At 40.7% G+C, this 17,763-nt stretch overlaps 1 protein-coding gene and 1 pseudogene across 2 annotated transcripts; both read right to left on the reverse strand.

The window, feature by feature from the left end:
• Nucleotides 1-677: 677 nt before the first annotated feature.
• LOC113046303 (perforin-1) lies at nucleotides 678-17,201 on the reverse strand. Of its 2 annotated transcripts, XM_026207211.1 has the most exons (6): nucleotides 16,877-17,201; nucleotides 15,070-15,264; nucleotides 4,728-5,287; nucleotides 4,478-4,616; nucleotides 4,142-4,359; nucleotides 678-1,924 (listed from the first exon to the last, which is right to left on the reverse strand). In XM_026207211.1, the coding sequence occupies exons 3-6, from the start codon at nucleotides 5,240-5,242 to the stop codon at nucleotides 1,054-1,056; spliced, it is 1,743 nt and encodes a 580-aa protein (XP_026062996.1). In that variant the 5' UTR covers nucleotides 5,243-5,287; nucleotides 15,070-15,264; nucleotides 16,877-17,201; the 3' UTR covers nucleotides 678-1,053. The 2 variants fall into 2 exon arrangements, with proteins under 2 accessions (XP_026062996.1, XP_026062995.1); XM_026207210.1 differs by lacking the exons at nucleotides 15,070-15,264; nucleotides 16,877-17,201 and adding an exon at nucleotides 6,328-6,534.
• On the reverse strand, nucleotides 6,723-12,163 carry LOC113053943 (uncharacterized; annotated as a pseudogene).
• Nucleotides 17,202-17,763: the final 562 nt, after the last annotated feature.

A 17,763-nucleotide genomic window follows, 5' to 3' on the forward strand; every position in this document is an offset into this window, starting at 1 on the left:
CTTAGTGTTTTTGACAACTATATGATCAATGAGGATTTTAAAAAACTGCCCAGTCCTGCTTAAGGATCCAATTATGGTAATTATGGGGTTTGATCCTACGCTATTAGCATCAGAACAAGCTAACATATGGTTTTGATCTCTATTGTGAGGTCCTGTCTTATCAAATTAAACATTGCATTGTGTCTTAAAGCGAACGCTAACAAAATGACAGAGTATAATATCAGTCATAATCTTGTGAGCCCTGATGTTGGGTTAACATACTGCTCTGAATTCTCATCCGTCTACAGGAAAACCACACAAAAAGCATCCGGTTTGACTGGTGAGACACCATTAAAGAGGAAACGAATCAGAGCCATTGTTAAAGGGATAGTTAACCCAAAAATTACATTCTGTCATCATTTACTCACTCTTGTGTAATCCCAAACCTGAAAAATATTTATTTCTCAAAATGTTTCATTGGGGTTTTTTTGAGGACTAAACGATAAAAGTCAGTGGTGTCCAGTGTTGTTTTGGACCCCATTTACTTTCATTTTAGGGACAAAAACAGTTCAAAATATCATTCAAAATATCTTATTTTGTGTTGCACAGAAGAAAGTAAGTCATACAGGACTGTAACAACATGAAGGCGAGTAAATGGCGATATAAAAAAAAACTCCAAGCAGACAATTTGTTGCCTTTTGAACTTTTAATAACGCAAAGCAATGCATTATTAGTTATAGATTGTTTTTACACACAATAAAATGAAGTGCCATAGTGACTCATAAAATTACTTGTGAAGACTATGAAATGATGCTACTTAAAATAATATTAATTTCAATTAAATGATGTGTAGAATGAAAGAGCATAACGCAGTAGTTACAATGTATACGATGTTTCGAAAAATTGCAACTGCAATAAAGATATATGCAAGCATAATATGTATTACACATCGTTTCCGAATTTAAGAAATATTAAAGAGTTATATTAAATATGTTTTTCTAATAGTGATAAATAAAAGCGAGAATAAAGGTATATTGCGAATAGCCGCATAATAAGATCTGAAGCCAAAACTTTCTACAGAATAGTTTTAGCATTGTAATTTGTCTTTTGATATACGTAAAGTTTATCCAGAAGTACTCCCTTGCTCATCAGTATTTCTGCTGGCACAGGTCGTGCATTTCGAGATACGTATGTCTTCTCCAGGTGAAAGTTCATGGGTGAACCGACATAGTTTGCGCAATAGGGACCAGACAAACTTGGGGCACACGTCACTTCTGTTTTGTAGAACAGCAGACCGTGATTTAAAGTGCAGAAATTGTCATTCTGACCTGCTTTTATGGGTACTTCACAGGTTCCCAGCAAATCGTCGTTCCATTTACTATCTTCATCCCACACCTCGAATTTTATCTTGTCATTCTCTGCCAGGACAACATCACCCAAATCAAAGGTTCTCCCCCAGTGGGGTGAGTTGTTATTTAGGATCATATCAGTGCGGCCAACCTGAATGTTACTTTTGTCGAACACTTTAACGTACCCATCGGTCCCTGTGGTCGTGTCACCCCACAGGTCTTGAGCCCTCACGATCGTGACCGTTACCCGAGAAAGTCCACGCTTAGACGGGCAGCAGTCTGATGTGATCCCAGGATTGTTGTGACAAGTGCAGACGCATGGGTCATTTGGGTTGGTTTTGACGCCGTCTTTGCAGGAGTCGGTGCAGTTCTTCAAGAGGGAATTTTCCAGGATGTAGTCACGGATGGCTTGGCGCAAGTGTTTGCGTACTGGATCTTTTTCGGAGATCAGCTCATGCAGGGACTCCAGAGAGTAAGAAAGCATGTCTGGGTTTTGTGGTAGAGACTCGAGCCATTCTTTGTAAGCTGATGGGTCTTTTCCTCCCGAGAATAAGAGCTCAGGTTCTGTAGTGTGACCTCCGGTCACCTCGGTCAGCCTTTGAATGAAAAAAAAAAACAACAACAAAAACATACAAACTTGAATTCCAGTGCTTCCAGAACAAAAAGAGGAATACCTTATGCATTTAAGCCCATTATGATTGTATTTCTTGAGTCACTTAATCAACACATGAAACTATACATATAATTCCTTAACACAACAAAGTAGGAACAACATTAGATATGAACATTTGGCTTGCACTTATCCACCTTAAGAGCTTAAGCAGAATTCCTAATGCCTCCTTAAATGCCACCTGAAGCTTTTTTTTAGCATTACTATGACTACACCACAAATGTGCCGTATAAAAATAAGTACAGTAAGCTTTAAAATGTGCAATTTTAACATCATCTGTCCACATGTGAAATTTACGAGCCAACATATTTGCCGTTCCATATAACACAGCACTGGCGCTGTACATCGTCATCATAATTTAAATCATCTCTAATAATGTGACCCGGGTATTTTATTTTATTTACCACATTTAATGCTTGGTCGTGTAAAGAAAAGAGGAAATTTCGCTTGCGATCCTCTTTAGTTTTAACATTCATAACCACCCTCTTTTAAATATTATATTTGATATCATATTGCACACCATAGTTTGAACCTACATGAAGCAACTGTTGTAACTCAGCATTAAAAGGGGACAGAATAACTGAGTCATCTGTATACCTCAAAAGGTTGATAAGACTATCACCTATTACACATCCAGTTTTACATTCATTTTACTCCACAGAAAGATCATTCATGTACAAATTAAAAAGAAGCGGTGACAATGTTCCACCGTGCCAGACCCCATTTGTCATATAAAAGGGTGTTGATGCATTCCTGCTCCTTCTGACTTGTATGGATTGATGTATATACCAGTATATACATGTCAAATCCTAATCAAATATGGGAAACCCCTCTGTTTGTTACTTTATAAACAGTTTAGAGTGATTAATTCAATCAAAAGCCTTAGAGGCATCTAAAAAGCACTGTGAATTGTGCTCATAATACTAACCAACAGTGCCATGTTTCCTTTTACAACTAAACTGATTATACGTAGTTATCAAATATTATTTGAGCCTATCCATAAGGATACACTCAAATACATTTGAAATGATATACTTGCTAAGGCAATTGGTCTATAATTTTCTATGCTAGATATTTTACCAGTTTTATCTTTATGAACTGGTACTAATAAAATTGTAGATTCAGGTAAAACGGTATGTATCCTGTGAAAAACAAAACAAAGTCGTTACTAACTTCAGCAGGCCTAACTATGTCACCATCATCATTCGAAATATGACTTGCATCCTATTCTTGCCTCTCAACACATTTAAATATATCCTCGTAATATTTTCTCCTCTATTTAACAATCTTCTTAGCCCCAGCAACCTCTTCAATACTAGCTGGCAATGGCACTTTAATATTATTAATAACCTTAACTTTCCAAAATTCATACACAATATTTGGCTGACATTTCTTTGCCATTGAGTTTGCGCTCATGGTTGCCCTCATTTCTTCTCATGAACCGTAAAGGATATTTAAATTTATCATTTGTTTCTTTTTCTCATATTCTGGGCCACAAATGAAAATTATTTTTTGAAGTCAATTTCATAGTCAGTATTTTTGTCCTGTTTTCCGGTACAAATAACTAAACATTGTAACATGAAGATATATTTACTTTTAGAACAAAAAAAAATGTGGTAAAAATTGTTTCTTAAAACAAGAAAAAATATAAATGCGGTAAGAAAAATTACTTTTTGTTTATGTTTATTTGTCTTACCCCATTGATATTTTTTGTTTGTTTTAATAAAACATTTTTTTTTAAGTCTCAGAAATGAGACTTACCTCATTGTGCTTCTTGAGTAAAGGTCAGCTAATTTTTATTGATTTTTCATATACATTTTTAGATATTTATACTGGAAAACAAGGCGAAACTACTGAATAAGAAATACACTTTTTGCAATGTGGCTGATAACCAATTAAGGCTGATATTAAGATCCTGTACTGTTTTATCTAAATAAATTTAATTCAAAATATGAAAAAATAAATATAAATTAATAAACACAAATTAAAATCAGTTTTTTTAAATGCTACAAGTGAATTTAGGCACCACAACATATGAAAAATATAGATTTCCTTAAGATAACATTTAGCAGTGTTATTTATTCATGTTTTTAAGGATTTACTGACAAGCTGAATAACAATAGACATCATAATTTAAACGCACCTGTCATTGAAGCGGCTGGAGAAGCTGCTTTTGCTCTCTGTTTTGTCCTTGTCTTCATTACAGTGCTTAGTTTCTGATTTCATATCTACTTTGCCAAGAACGCTGGCACTTGCCTCCACATCCAAACATGTCTTCACTTCATCAGTACTTAAGCCCTGCAGAGCGGTCTCACACTGTCTGATACTGGTCACAGAGTGTACACTCCCACCAAGAGTTACCTGGCAAAACAAAAAAAAGTAACAGACACTACTGATTAATGATTTGAATGGCAATGCATTTGGGCCCTTTGTAATCCATAAATGTGAAGAAAATTGCAGAGGATAAAACTAGAATTACCTTAGTGATGTAATGGGTTCCATAGGTGTTAATGAACTTGTAAAAACGGTTTTTGAAATTAAGATTGTATATCTTAGGAAGCTCCTTCACAGAGCGCTTGAACTCAGGATGGAGAACAGGCATGTTGGAGACCCTGTAGCTGGAGGTAGATATGGAAATGTCAGAAGAAACAGGAGAATATTGCATAATATGACTCTTTTCTTTCATTTATCAAGGAAGGTATAAGGCAATGGAAGCTGGTATGTCACACCTGTAAAATGAACAGGAAACACTTTGACTGGCAAAATTGTACTTGTCTTTTTTGGTCTTCTCCATTGAGTACTCGGCAAGCTTCGATTTAGTTCCAGCCAAAATGAATTTCCCCCCTGTATTGTGGTCAGTTTCTATATCCAAATTTGTACCCCAGTTGTTCTCAATGGAGGAAGTGCTGGAGCTGACCAGTTCCTCACTGGATTGGTACAGGGAACTTGATACTTGAATGCTGCACTTCTTGCTGGCTCTCCAGTCTACCACAGATGTAGGAAGCTTTTGATTAGCTCCTTCCATGTAGGGGTTCTTGCAAAGAGAGCATGATTTATCATTTTGCCTCCAGACATCCATGTCAATGACAAAGGCTCCCTTGCGCTGCATCTTGGTCACATCGTATCCTTCTCCGGCCAGGTTGGACCCGGGGGCGAAGTTTGCTTCTGCACATTCATTCGGTTTACCTTTAGTGCATGACTGCACGATGGGCAGAAAGAGATAAATAACAAGCCCGGCCCACATTCCTGCAAAATGGATTCAGCTAAGGTGTATAGATTCTCTTCTTTCCTATTGGAAAAAAACATGAAAATGATGTGTGTATTTTTTATTTTATTTTATTTATATACTAATTTATTTAACTTGATATAAGAGTACAACATTGCACATTCAATGGTGACAAAAAAGGACTAAATTACTAATTACTAAATCTCAGACCTTCCCACTCAAAATTCTACATTATTATGAAGACAATTACCCACATCTATCTACAATAAATTAAATAAATAAAATAAAATAAACAACTTCGTCACTTGTAACAAATAAAAATATGTTTTGATATTTAATATCTTTAAATAATAATACTTTTAAAGTCCGGTCTCTAAAACGTCACTACTTTAGAAATATTAACAGGACTGTCATAACAGGATGGAAGTCTTGTGCAGCAAGTTTTTATTTTATTTATTTATTAATAGTGTGTTGCAAATAAACATGATGGAAAAGTGTTATTATATTGTATAGTAGTTAAGATTATGGAATTTGTGAGAACGTTTAGTGAATGTTGCCTATGGGGATCATACGGAATAATATTTAAGAAGAACTAATTTCAGTTACTATTTAATTAAATTATTATTACTATTATTTAAAAGTTCCAAAACCCTCATAGTAATCATAATGTAAAAAAAAAAAAACATTGCATAATAGTAAATTATCATTGCCAAATAGAATTTGAAAAAGTTTAACCGACACTTCTAAAGTAAAAAACAAAAACAAATAAATCCTTAATGCCTTAAACTGCAGTCTCTAAAACGTCACTAATTTAGAAATATTAACAGGACTGTCATAACAGGATGCAAGCCTTGTGCTGCAGGTTTTTTAATGAAAGTGTGCTGCACATGAACATGATGGAATATGTTATATATTGTGTGTAGTATAGTTAGGATTATGACAATTTAGTGGATCTTATCTATAGGGGTCATGAGGAATAATATTACAAAATAACACATTTCAATTGCTTATTTTCTTTGCAATACATTAGAGGCATAACAAGCTTAAGCAGCAAGAAATAAGCACTGTGTTCTTTAAAAGGTGATGTAAAATTCTGTTCTTACCTTGAGCTACTCTGTTTTACCCAGCAGGCATTTGTGAGTGATGTGTGAAAGGGGCTATATGTAGGAAATAAACCTTAACTTGTGGGTGGGCTTTACCGTTATGTGCTACCAATAAAAAAAATACACTCATTGTGGGCTGGGTGAGGGTACGCTTTTCAGTTCAGAGAAATTACGTGGTCTTAAATGGCCACTGCAGTGCTGAATATACTCTGTGGTGAAGCACTCTAGACATGTGAAACATTTGAGCATTCATTTAAACGTTGACCTGTGCATTGTTAAAACAGCTGCATGTAGTCATAGAACTTGACCGTAGAACTAAACTAGTCAAATCAAAACTTTACTAAATGTTAATGTGCCTCAGTCTTGCTGTTAGTCACATTGTTCCTCTTGTGGCATTTGACCTCCTACACACTTTTCACAGTTTGGCACCCTAATGACCAAAAATGACATGAATCACTTTGAAGAATAAGTTAACTTGCTCTTTTATAATTCATTTATTAACCACAAAAATCTGCATGCAAGTAACTGCAAAGCATGCGAAGAGTATAGCGAAAACCCACAGAACACATCAAAGATCTGATAATCAGAAAGAAAAAGCTGGGCGTGTTGTGACATGTATAACTTCTCTAGATGGAAGGGGACATACTCTGTGCATGAGGAGCCAGCTAAACTAAGACCACAAGTTATATCTGTCTTGTAGTACAGCAAACCATGGTTAAGTCTACAGAAGTCACTTTTTACTCCAGCTTTTAGTTTGCTGCTGAGATCAAACTTCTGGCTCCAGGTTGGTGAGTTTTGGTTCCAAATCAATGATGTTTTCCCTAGCAAGACCTTATGATTTCTCAGGACCTTTACCTACTCATTGGTCTGTGATGTGTAACTTCCCCATAGACCTGTCACCTTCATCACAGTTACACTAATCTGAGCAAGTCCACGCTGTGCAGGGCAGCAGTTTGATTTTACTCCAGGGTTGATATGACAGCTGCACTTAAAAGGCTCTTTAGGGTTAGTTGCAATACTGGCCTTGCAAGGTATAGAGCAGTTCCTCCAAAGTAGTATGTAGACACAAATGGCTCAGCGTAATTGCTCATATTTTGGGTTTTTGACTGGCAGCAACATATGTAGGGGCTTCAGTGAAAACAAAATTACATCCAGTTTTTTTAGGCACTGAGGAGAGCCATTACTGATGTGACCAACATTTTCCTTATGCAGTGCAACACATGTCCTTCACATAGAGTTGTTCAGGTTGTTGATTGTGACTTGTGGAATGTTGCTACACTCCTCTTCAATGGCTGTGCGAAGTTGCTGGATGTTTGCAGGAACTGGAACACATTGTTGTATATGTCGATCCAGAGCATCTGAAACATGCTCAATGAGTGACATATCCGGTGAGTATGCTGGCCATGTAAGAATTAGGATGTTTTCAGCTTCCAGGATTTGTTTACAGATCCTTGCAACATAGGGCTGAGCATTATCATGCTGCAACATGAGGTGATGGTCGTGGATGAATGGCACAACAATGGGCCCCAGGATATCGTCACCATCTCAAAATGCCATCAATAAAATGCACCTGCGTTCATTGTTCATAACATATGCTTGCCCATACCATAACCCCACCGCCATCATGGGCCGAGCGATCCACAACATTGACATCAGCAAACCCACATGATGCCATAAACGCTGTCTGCCATCTGCCCTGTACTGTGACGCTTGTAATGGAGGACAGGAGGCAAATGCAAGTAAATGATGTTTATTGAATGGAGGTTGTGATGAATGGATGCTGGAGAGTGACGCAGGGACCTCGACGGCAGCACAGACAGATGAGTGGGTGATTTGAGTGCGTTGGTAGAGGTGATGGTGGTGATAGATCCGTGAATGGTGGTGATAATCCGTGAATGGTAGTGATAATCCAGAAGCGGCCGAACAGGAAACAGAGCAAGAGGAGGAACGCTGAAGGACGAACAGACATGAACCACGAGAACCTCAAACAAGGATCTGACAAACAAGAGATGAAAGACAGGGCATTAGGTAGGCTGTTGGAATGAGCTGCAGCTGCCGCTGATCAGCAGTAACACCCACATGAAACAATTAACATGACGTAACATGAACACAACAGGAGACGGTGCATTCATGAACCGTGACAGTACCACTCCTTCTAAAGACGCCTATTGGCGTCCCCAGAATCTCTTACCTGTCGATTGTAATCATCGATAAGGGAGTGATCCAGGATGTCCCTAGCAGGCACCCAACTTCTCTCCTCCGGACCGTAACCCTCCCAGTCCACCAAGTACTGACACATGAAAGGCGGGATGAATTCTCCTGTACGCAGGAGGGAGTTTAAGGTTGACTGCCACCGGGCTAATGATCTTGGTGACAGTAAACGGGCCAATAAATTTGGAAGCCAATTTATTAGATACGGAGTGGAGAGGAATATTCTTAGTAGAAAGCCACACTTTTTGACCCAGGATGTATACGAGAGGCCTAGACCGGTGGCGATCGGCTTTGGCCTTAGTGCGTGCCCCCACTTGGAGTAGAGTCTCGCGGGCTCTAGTTCAAGTGCGGTGACACCTCTGGACGAAGGCGTGAACGGAGGGGACTGCGACTTCAGATTCCAGACAATTGTTGGCTCCAGGAGGAAGGATTCTTGGAGACCAAACATCGCAACACCCTTTCCAAATCTTGGTTGGCTCTCTCGGTTTGACCATTGCTCTGGGGATGAAACCCTGAGGACAGACTTACAGTTGCTCCCAGTAATCTACAGAATTCTCACCAAAATTTGGACACAAATTTGGGAGGGCGGGAGGGCGGGAGGGCGGTTATAAAATCTAGAGCGATTTGGGACCAGGGTCTCGAAGGGACCGGCAGCAGTTGAAGTAACCCATCAGGGGGCCGGTTGGAAGTCTTACCAGTGGCACAAATCGAGCAAGCCAAAACAAAACTGTGAATGTCGCGAGCCATAAGGGGCCACCAGAATCGTTGCTTGACCAAAAATTTAGTACGGTTAACCCCTGGATGGCAAGCCACATTAGAGCAATGTCCCCACTGGATAACGTTGGACCGTAATCCCTCTGGCACAAATAAGCGATTCGGTGGGCACCCGGGCGGAGGCGTTACCCCTTCTAAGGCCGTCTTGACCTTCGATTCGATCTCCCATGTGAGTGTGGAGACCACTAATGTCTCAGAAAAAATACACTCGGGAGTGGACAGGCGTTCGGAACTGTCAAAAATACATGACAAAGAGTCGGGTTTAATATTTTTGGAACCCGGGCGGTACGAGATAGTAAAATCAAAACGTCCGAAAAAAAAGTGCCCACCAAGCCTGCCTGGAGTTCAACCTTTTGGCAGTGCTAATGTATTCTAAATTCTTGTGGTCTGTCCATACAATAAAAGGAACCCCCGATCCTTCTAACCAGTGGTGCCATTCCTCTAATGCCATCTTAACTGGCAACAATTCTCGGTTACCAATATCATAATTTCATTCGGCAGGAGATAAACGATAAGAAAAATATGCGCATGGGTGGACCTTGTCATCTGAGGGAGAATGTTGAGATAACACCGCTTCTACCCCCACCTCCGACGCATCTACCTCCACCACAAACTGATGTGCTGGGTCAGGGGTAATCAAGATAGGGGCTGAAACAAAGCAGCTCTTCAGTTTGGCAAACACAGCCTCAGCTGTGTCTGACCACCTGAACGCAGTTTTGACGGAGATCAAGACGGTCAGAGGTGCGGCTAGTTCGCTGAAGTTGCGAATAAAACGGCGGTAGAAGTTGGCGAACCCCAGAAACCTCTGTAGGGCCTTACGGGAATCTGGACTTGGCCACTCTACCACAGCCTTAACCTTCTTGGGATCCATGCGTATTCCCTCAGTCGACATGATATACCCCAGAAATGGAATCGACTCTGCATGAAACTCGCATTTCTCCGACTTGATAAAAAGCCCATTCTCTAGCAACCTCTGATGCACTCGTCGGACGTGCTGCACATGTTCCTGGAGAGAAGAAGAAAAAATCAATATGTCGTTCAGGTAGACATATATGAACTGATGAATCATATCTCGCAGCACGTTGTTGACGAGTGCCTGGAAGACTGCTGGGGAGTTGGAGAGCCCGAAGGGCATGACCAAATATTCAAAGTGTCCTCTGGGGGTATTAAAGGTGGTCTTCCATTCACCCCCCTCCCTGAATCGGACCAAATGATAAGCATTTATCATTTTAAGTCCAGTTTTGTGAAAATCGACGCTCCCTGCAATCTCTCGAAGGCTGAAGACATCAACGGCAAAGGATAAGTATTCTTTACCATGATGCTGTTCAGTCCCGGTAATCAATACAAGGTCACAATGATCCATCCTTCTTCCCTACAAAAAGGAACCCGCCCCCGCTGGAGAAGAGGAAGGGCAGATGAACTTCGAAGCTAGAGAATCAGAAATATATTTCTCCATAGCCACCCTTTCCGGAACAGAAAGTGAATATAATTTGCCTTTAGGCGGAGACTTACCTGACAGTAATTCTATGGCACAGCCGTAGGGACGATGCGGAGGAAGAGAAGCAGCACAAGATTTACTGAACACTTCCTTCAGGTGGAGGTACTCCGCGGGCACATTAGACAAATCCACCGCCTCCTCTTGTAACACAGACATAGACACAGAAGGACAGGCAGACACTAAACAAGACTCATGACATCTTTTACACCAGGTTAGAATGGAGTTAGAGGACCAGTCTATTTTGGGGTTGTGGAGGAGGAGCCAGGGGTGACAGAGGACTATGGGTGCCAGAGGAGAGTCAGAGTGATTGCCTGATGTGATGAGGGTGATGTCTTCAGTGATGTGAGATATGACCGGGAGTTTCTGTCCATTGAGGGCGTGAACCGTGATGTGGTGCGGAAGGGCTTTGAGGGGAATGTGTAGTGTGCTGTCCATGAAATTACCTTCTGCCCCTGAGTCCAGTAGTGCTTGACAGTCGTGGGTCTGTGCTGACCATCTTAGTCTTACCGGAAGGAGCGTAGATGATGATGAGGTCTTCTCGGCGGAGATCCCACCCGATAGTAGCCTCATACGTACTACCGGGCTTGGCCCTTTTACCAGACAGGTGTAAGCGGGATTTCCGGTTCCCCCGCAGTAGAGGCACAGGCCAAGGGATCTCCGCCTCTCCTTCTCCTCCCGGGAAAGCCGAGCTCGCCCTACCTGCATGGGCTTGTGATCGTAGAAGGGGCTGGCCGCATCTCCGCTGCTGAACCGCACGTCAGTCGGTGTCCTGGATGTGGTACTGGGTAAGCTCCGCCTCTCCAGCCGCGTCAGACGTGCGTCAACCCGCAAAGCCAGTTCTATGAGCCCATTCAGAGAAGTAGGGAGATCCAGGGCGTAGATCTCCTTCTGGACGCGGTCAGCCAGCCCATGCAGGAACATGTCCCACTGCACCTCCTTGTTACAATGGCACTCCACCGCCAGGGTTCGGAACTCGATGGAATAGTCTGAGACGGATCTCTCATGCTTACGTACCTCAGCCTCTCTCCCGGCGACGGTCCGATCAAAGACCCGTCTCATCTCGGTGGAGAGTGACTGAAACGAGGCGCAGCATGGGTCCTGGTTCTCCCACACCGCTGTTCCCCATAATGCCGCCCTCCCAGAGAGCAGCACACGAAGGCCACATTGGCCCTCTCATTGGTGAAGGTTCTGGGTTGGAGGGAAAAGTGCATGTCACAGTGGGTTAAGAAAGCTCTACAAAAGTTGGGCTCACCCGAGTAAGACTCCGGAATCGGGAGACGTGGTTCCGGCTGGGAGGGGGTCTCTGATGGTGCTGGAGGAACAGGCAGTGTGAGTGGCGCAGTGGGAGCTCATAGTAGCTGGAACTGTTGGGTGAGCTCGGACACCTGCGTCACCAAAGCCTGAACCGCGCGAACAGTGTCGTTAAGATTCTTGGAGGTTGATGAATGGATGCAGGAGAGCAGGGACCTCGTTGGCAGCACAGACAGATGAGTGGGTGATTTGAGTGCGTTGGTAGAGGTGATGGTGGTGATAGATCCATGAATGGTGGTGATAGATCCATGAATGGTGGTGATAATCAAGAAGTGGCCGAACAGGAAACCGAGCAAGAGCAGGAACGCTGAAGGACGAACAGACATGAACCACGAGGACCTCAAACAATGATCTGACAAACAATAGACGAAAGACAGGGCATTAAGTAGGCTATTGGAATGAGCTGCAGAAACAATTAACATGAAACATGAAACAATTAACATGACATAACATGAACACAGCAGGAGATGGTGCATTCATGAACCGTGACATGTACAGTGAGAACACCTCTCCAAAGTGCCAGACGGCATCGAATATAAGCATTTGCCCACTCAAGTCAGTTACAACTGACTGCAGTCAGGACGAGACCCCGATGAGGACGATGAGCAAGCAGATGAGCTTCCCTGAGACGATTTCTGACAGTTTGTGCAGAAATTCTTTGTCAAACCGATTGTTACCGCAGCTGGTGTGGTTAAATGTGGTCTGTGGTTGGATGTATTGCCAAATTCTCTGAAACGCCTTTGGAGACGGCTTATAGTAGAGAAATGAACATTCAGTTAATGGGAAACAGCTCTGGTGGACATTCCTGCAGTCAGCTTGCCAATTTCGCACTACCTCAAATCTTGTGACATCTGTGGCATTATGCTGTGTGATAAAACTGCACATTTTAGAGTGGCCTTTTATTATGGCCAGCCCAAGGCTACGTTCACACTGCAGGCTGAAACGACCCAATTCCGATTTTTTTCATGACAGTCTGAACGACACAGATCCGATCTTTTCAAATGTGACCCAGGCCACTTGGGTATGTGGTCCTGAATCCGATACGTATCCGATCTTTTGAAATGTGACCTCCGTCTGAACGGCCAGGCCACATGTATCCGACGTCATTGATACGCTACAAATGTCATAATTCTGCGTTGAAGTAGGCGGGAACGAGAAGAGCCACTCACATCAGTATCCCACCACTCCTGACTGCGACTCCGCACTCACACGTTTCTCTGTAACGACGTTGCTAACACTGCTCCACAAAACGCCATGGCCAAAAACCTTGCTCTCCTCCTTCTTTTTAATTTTCTTCTTAAAACGAGAAGATTGTAATTGTGCTGGCTCCATTGGGAAAATAACTTTAATATTGCAAAAAGAGCTCCGCTGTTGACTACACTGTTGTTGACATCCATGTTTAACGTTAGCTACTTCCGCAAACAACGAGTGACGTCGTTCACCGTTGAGTACTCTTCTGCGCATGCGGGTCACTTCTGGGTCATTTCACGTTCACACAAGAGATCACAAAAGGTCGCATTTAATTGGAAATGTGAACGGCCTTGCAAAAAAATAATTTTTTTTCAAAAAATCGGAATTGAGCATTAAGCCCTGTAGTGTGAACGTAGCCCAAGGCACACCTGTACAATAATCATGCTGTCTGTTCAGCATCTTGATATACCACACCTGTGAGGTGGATGGATTATTTCGGCAAAGGAGAAGTGCTCACTAACACAGATTTAGACAGATTTGTGAACAATATTTAAGAGAAATAGGCCTTTTGTGTACATTGAAAAAGTCTTTGAACTTTGAGTTCAGCTCATGAAAAGTGTTGTGTTCATAATTTTGTTCAGTGTATATTAAATTATATTAATCAAAGAACAATAGAACATACAGGTGACCCGTGCTGGCAAAATGAGTTGGCATGCGCACGGACTAATTCTGATATGCAGAATATCAGAAAAATATGCAGTGTTACTAGGTGATTTTGCTTTGGAACCTTCCGAATACTTTAAATTTTTCTCTAAATTGACTTTGCTGTCTCTATCAAATTGAAACAGGTGCAGCTCATTCATTTTGTTTTTCATATTCCAACAAATCATACATCATTTTGAAGAAAGAAAATATATATTTTTTAAATATTGTGAAAATATATATATATATATATATATATATATATATATATATATATATCTATATATATATATATATATATATATATATATATAGATATATATATATATAGTGACGAGCACTCCCAGAGGAATCAGCGTCGCCCTGGAAACCAAAGCAAAACACCTGCATGTCCTCGTCACCGGCTGATCGGTCACAGCTGCTCCCCATCAGCCAGCACATTTAAAAGGAGCAGATGTTACACTCAGAAGAGGTTCTTGAACCGAATGCAATGCTGGTCTAATCCCTCTCTCTCCACTTTGCAGAAAGCAGCGAGTGACCGACAGCCCAGCCACTTTGGAGCACATTTGGGCACCCACTTTCACCTTAACTGGCACAGAAGAGCACACGGGAAGCACCGGCCACCAGATAGCGGAGAAGCACCTTTCACCAGGCATCACTGTGACAATAAATCCACTCTCCGGGGCTTTTGATTTCACGTACCTCTTGTCGAGTTATTCTTCACCCCGTGACTATATATATATATATATATATATATATATATAATTTTATTTTTTATTCTATTTGGCCATTGTGACTCATTTTGTCAGCACAGGTCATATATATACAGATATACATGACATACAGTATATATATATATATATATATATATATATATATATATATATATATATATATATATATATATATATATATATATATATATATATATATATATATATAACTATACCTAATATTTCTGTCAGACTATAATGTTTAGTCAATTTTTAACTAATCATTTAACTGATAATTCAAAGTCTGTTTTAAATCACATTCAGCCAAGTTAAAGCACAAACCTGTGCGTGCTCAGTTGTTTTGTCTTTGCTCTGTTTACAGTGATGGTATGCTGTGTCTATGCTGATCCTCCCCATTACACTTGCATATGCCTCAACGTCCAGACATGATTTGATCTCATCCATCCTGAGGTCCTGTCGAGTAGCCATGCATTGTTTGGCACTGGTCACAGATTGCACAGCTCCACCGAGTTTCACCTGTAGAACAGATTACAAACAACAGAGACATATGTGACAGACTGAGACAAATAGCACACACTGATTTTTATATATTTTGGACAATGTAATGTGTGACAAACTTTTTAACAAGTCACAAGTAGCTTTCTTTTGTTTGGTTGTCATTTGTCTCTGGAAGCTTTTTTGAATTCATAGCTTAGTTCCTGATGAAGAGGAGAGTGGCTTCTAATGCTGTAGCTGAAGACAGTAGTGTATTGTGCTGCACATACAGTCAATACATACATACATACAGCACATAAACCATGACATATCACACCAACTGACTAATATATAGGTCCTTCTCAAAAAATTAGCATATTGTGATAAAGTTCATTATTTTCCATAATTTAATGATAAAAATTAAACTTTCATATATTGTAGATTCATTGCACACCAACTGAAATATTTCAGGTCTTTTATTGTTTTAATACTGATGATTTTGGCATACAGCTCATGAAAACCCCAAATTCCTATCTCAAAAAATTTGCATATCATGAAAAGGTTCTTTAAACGAGCTATTAACCTAATCATCTGAATCAACTAATTAACTCTAAACACCTGCAAAAGATTCCTGAGGCTTTTAAAAACTCCCAGCCTGGTTCATTACTCAAAACCGCAATCATGGGTCATTGACACCCTCAAGCAAGAGGGTAAGACACAGAAAGATATTTCTGAACGAACAGGCTGAGTGCTGTATCAAGGCACCTCAGTGGGAAGTCTGTGGGAAGGAAAAAGTGTGGCAAAAAAGCTGCACAACGAGAAGAGGTGACCGGACCCTGAGGAAGATTGTGAAGCAGTGGACTGAGTCTGGAGTAGAAACATCCAGAGCCACTGGGGAGGAGGAAATGGCAAAATGCCTGAAGTCCAGTGTCAAGTACCCACAGTCAGTGATGGTCTGGGGTGCCATGTCAGCTGCTGGTGTTGGTCCACTGTGTTTTATCAAGGGCAGGGTCAATGCAGCTAGCTTTCAGGAGATTTTGGAGCACTTCATGCTTCCATCTGCTAAAAAGCTTTATGGAGATGAAGATTTCGTTTTTCAGCACGACCTGGCACCTGCTCACAGTGCCAAAACCACTGGTAAATGGTTTACTGACCATAGTATTACTGTGCTCAATTGGCCTGCCAACTCTCCTGACCTGAACCCAATAGAGAATCTGTGGGAAATTGTGAAGAGAAAGTTGAGAGACGCAAGACCCAACACTCTGGATGAGCTTAAGGCCGCTATCGAAGCATCCTGGGCCTCCATGCCACGCCGCATTGAAGCAATCTTTTCTGCAAAAGGATTCCCGACCAAGTATTGAGTGCATAACTGAACATAATTATTTGAAGGTTGACTTTTTTTTGTATTAAAAACACTTTTCTTTTATTGGTCGGATGAAATATGCTATTTTTTTGAGATAGGAATTTTGGGTTTTCATGAGCTGTATGCCAAAATCATCAGTATTAAAACAATAAAAGACCTGAAATATTTCAGTTGGTGTGCAATGAATCTAAAATAAATGAAAGTTTAATTTTTAGCATTACATTATGGAAAATAATGAACTTTATCACAATATGCTAATTTTTTGAGAAGGACCTGTATTATAAGTCTTACCTGTAGTGTTTACAGGATGTAGACTGTTTAATGAAGCTGAACTTGTCCTTTTTGGTCTTTGCCATCGAATACTCAGTGAGTTTGGAGTTAGTTCCAGCCAACATCAGTTACATCCTGCTTAGAATGTTGCCAATTTCCAGGCCGACTTTCCAGTTCTTCTCTACGGTGGAACTGACCACCAGACTCGCTGGACTCATAAACGGAGCGGGATTATGACCTTCTGCAGTTTTGGGTGGCCCTCCAGTAAATGACAGACACCAGGAGCTTCTGCTTCATCTTGATAGTCTGCTTCTTTACCCAAAAAGCATGCTGGGCTGGTTGGAGGAGAAAGGTACAAAAGAAGCCCAGACCACAGGATAAGTAAAGGAATAATTTGGATGTTATGCTACTGTGATGTACCTAAATCAGAAAGTAAACTTGAAAAAAAAAAAAAATACAGTGCATACATTAGTATATAATGTTCTTTGCTGATACTGGTTTTAATCACAAACTTTGTGATTTGATTGGTGTATCCAGACCATCCCTTATGTAGAAATGCACTAAATATAAAATAAGTTTAATGTTTATAATGAATAGGCAGGCTAGATTTTAGCAGTTTAACTTTCACTATGATATTGTTCCTATGCAAAATCGATAGAATAATGTTAACGCTTTTAGTGTTTCAGCATCATAAACATTTTTTTGATTATTCTTTCAACAAAAAAAAGTTTAAAGATATTAATTTAGATATTATTACCAGTCAATAAACTCAGATTAACAATCGAGTAAATTTAGGTTATTTTTCACTTACCTACAAGGTTTTTTTTAAATTACAGTTAATCTGAGAGCGCTCAGCATGCAGACTGAAAAGTACCTATGCTGTGCTCATTTATGTACCACATGTGTCC

The sequence above is a fragment of the Carassius auratus genome, chromosome 3 (genome assembly GCF_003368295.1).
Source record: "Carassius auratus strain Wakin chromosome 3, ASM336829v1, whole genome shotgun sequence".
NCBI lineage: Eukaryota > Metazoa > Chordata > Actinopteri > Cypriniformes > Cyprinidae > Carassius > Carassius auratus.

Bases quoted from the DNA above. Each gene is read 5' to 3' on its own strand.
- LOC113046303 (XM_026207211.1), bottom strand. From the start codon at position 5,242: ATGTGGGCCGGGCTTGTTATTTATCTCTTTCTGCCCATCGTGCAGTCA. The intron at 4,617-4,727 runs GTGTGACATACC...ATCTACCTCCAG, and splicing joins GTTTCCTGTTCATTTTACAG to CTACAGGGTCTCCAACATGC. The intron at 4,360-4,477 runs GTAATTCTAGTT...TTGTTTTGCCAG, and splicing joins GAACCCATTACATCACTAAG to GTAACTCTTGGTGGGAGTGT.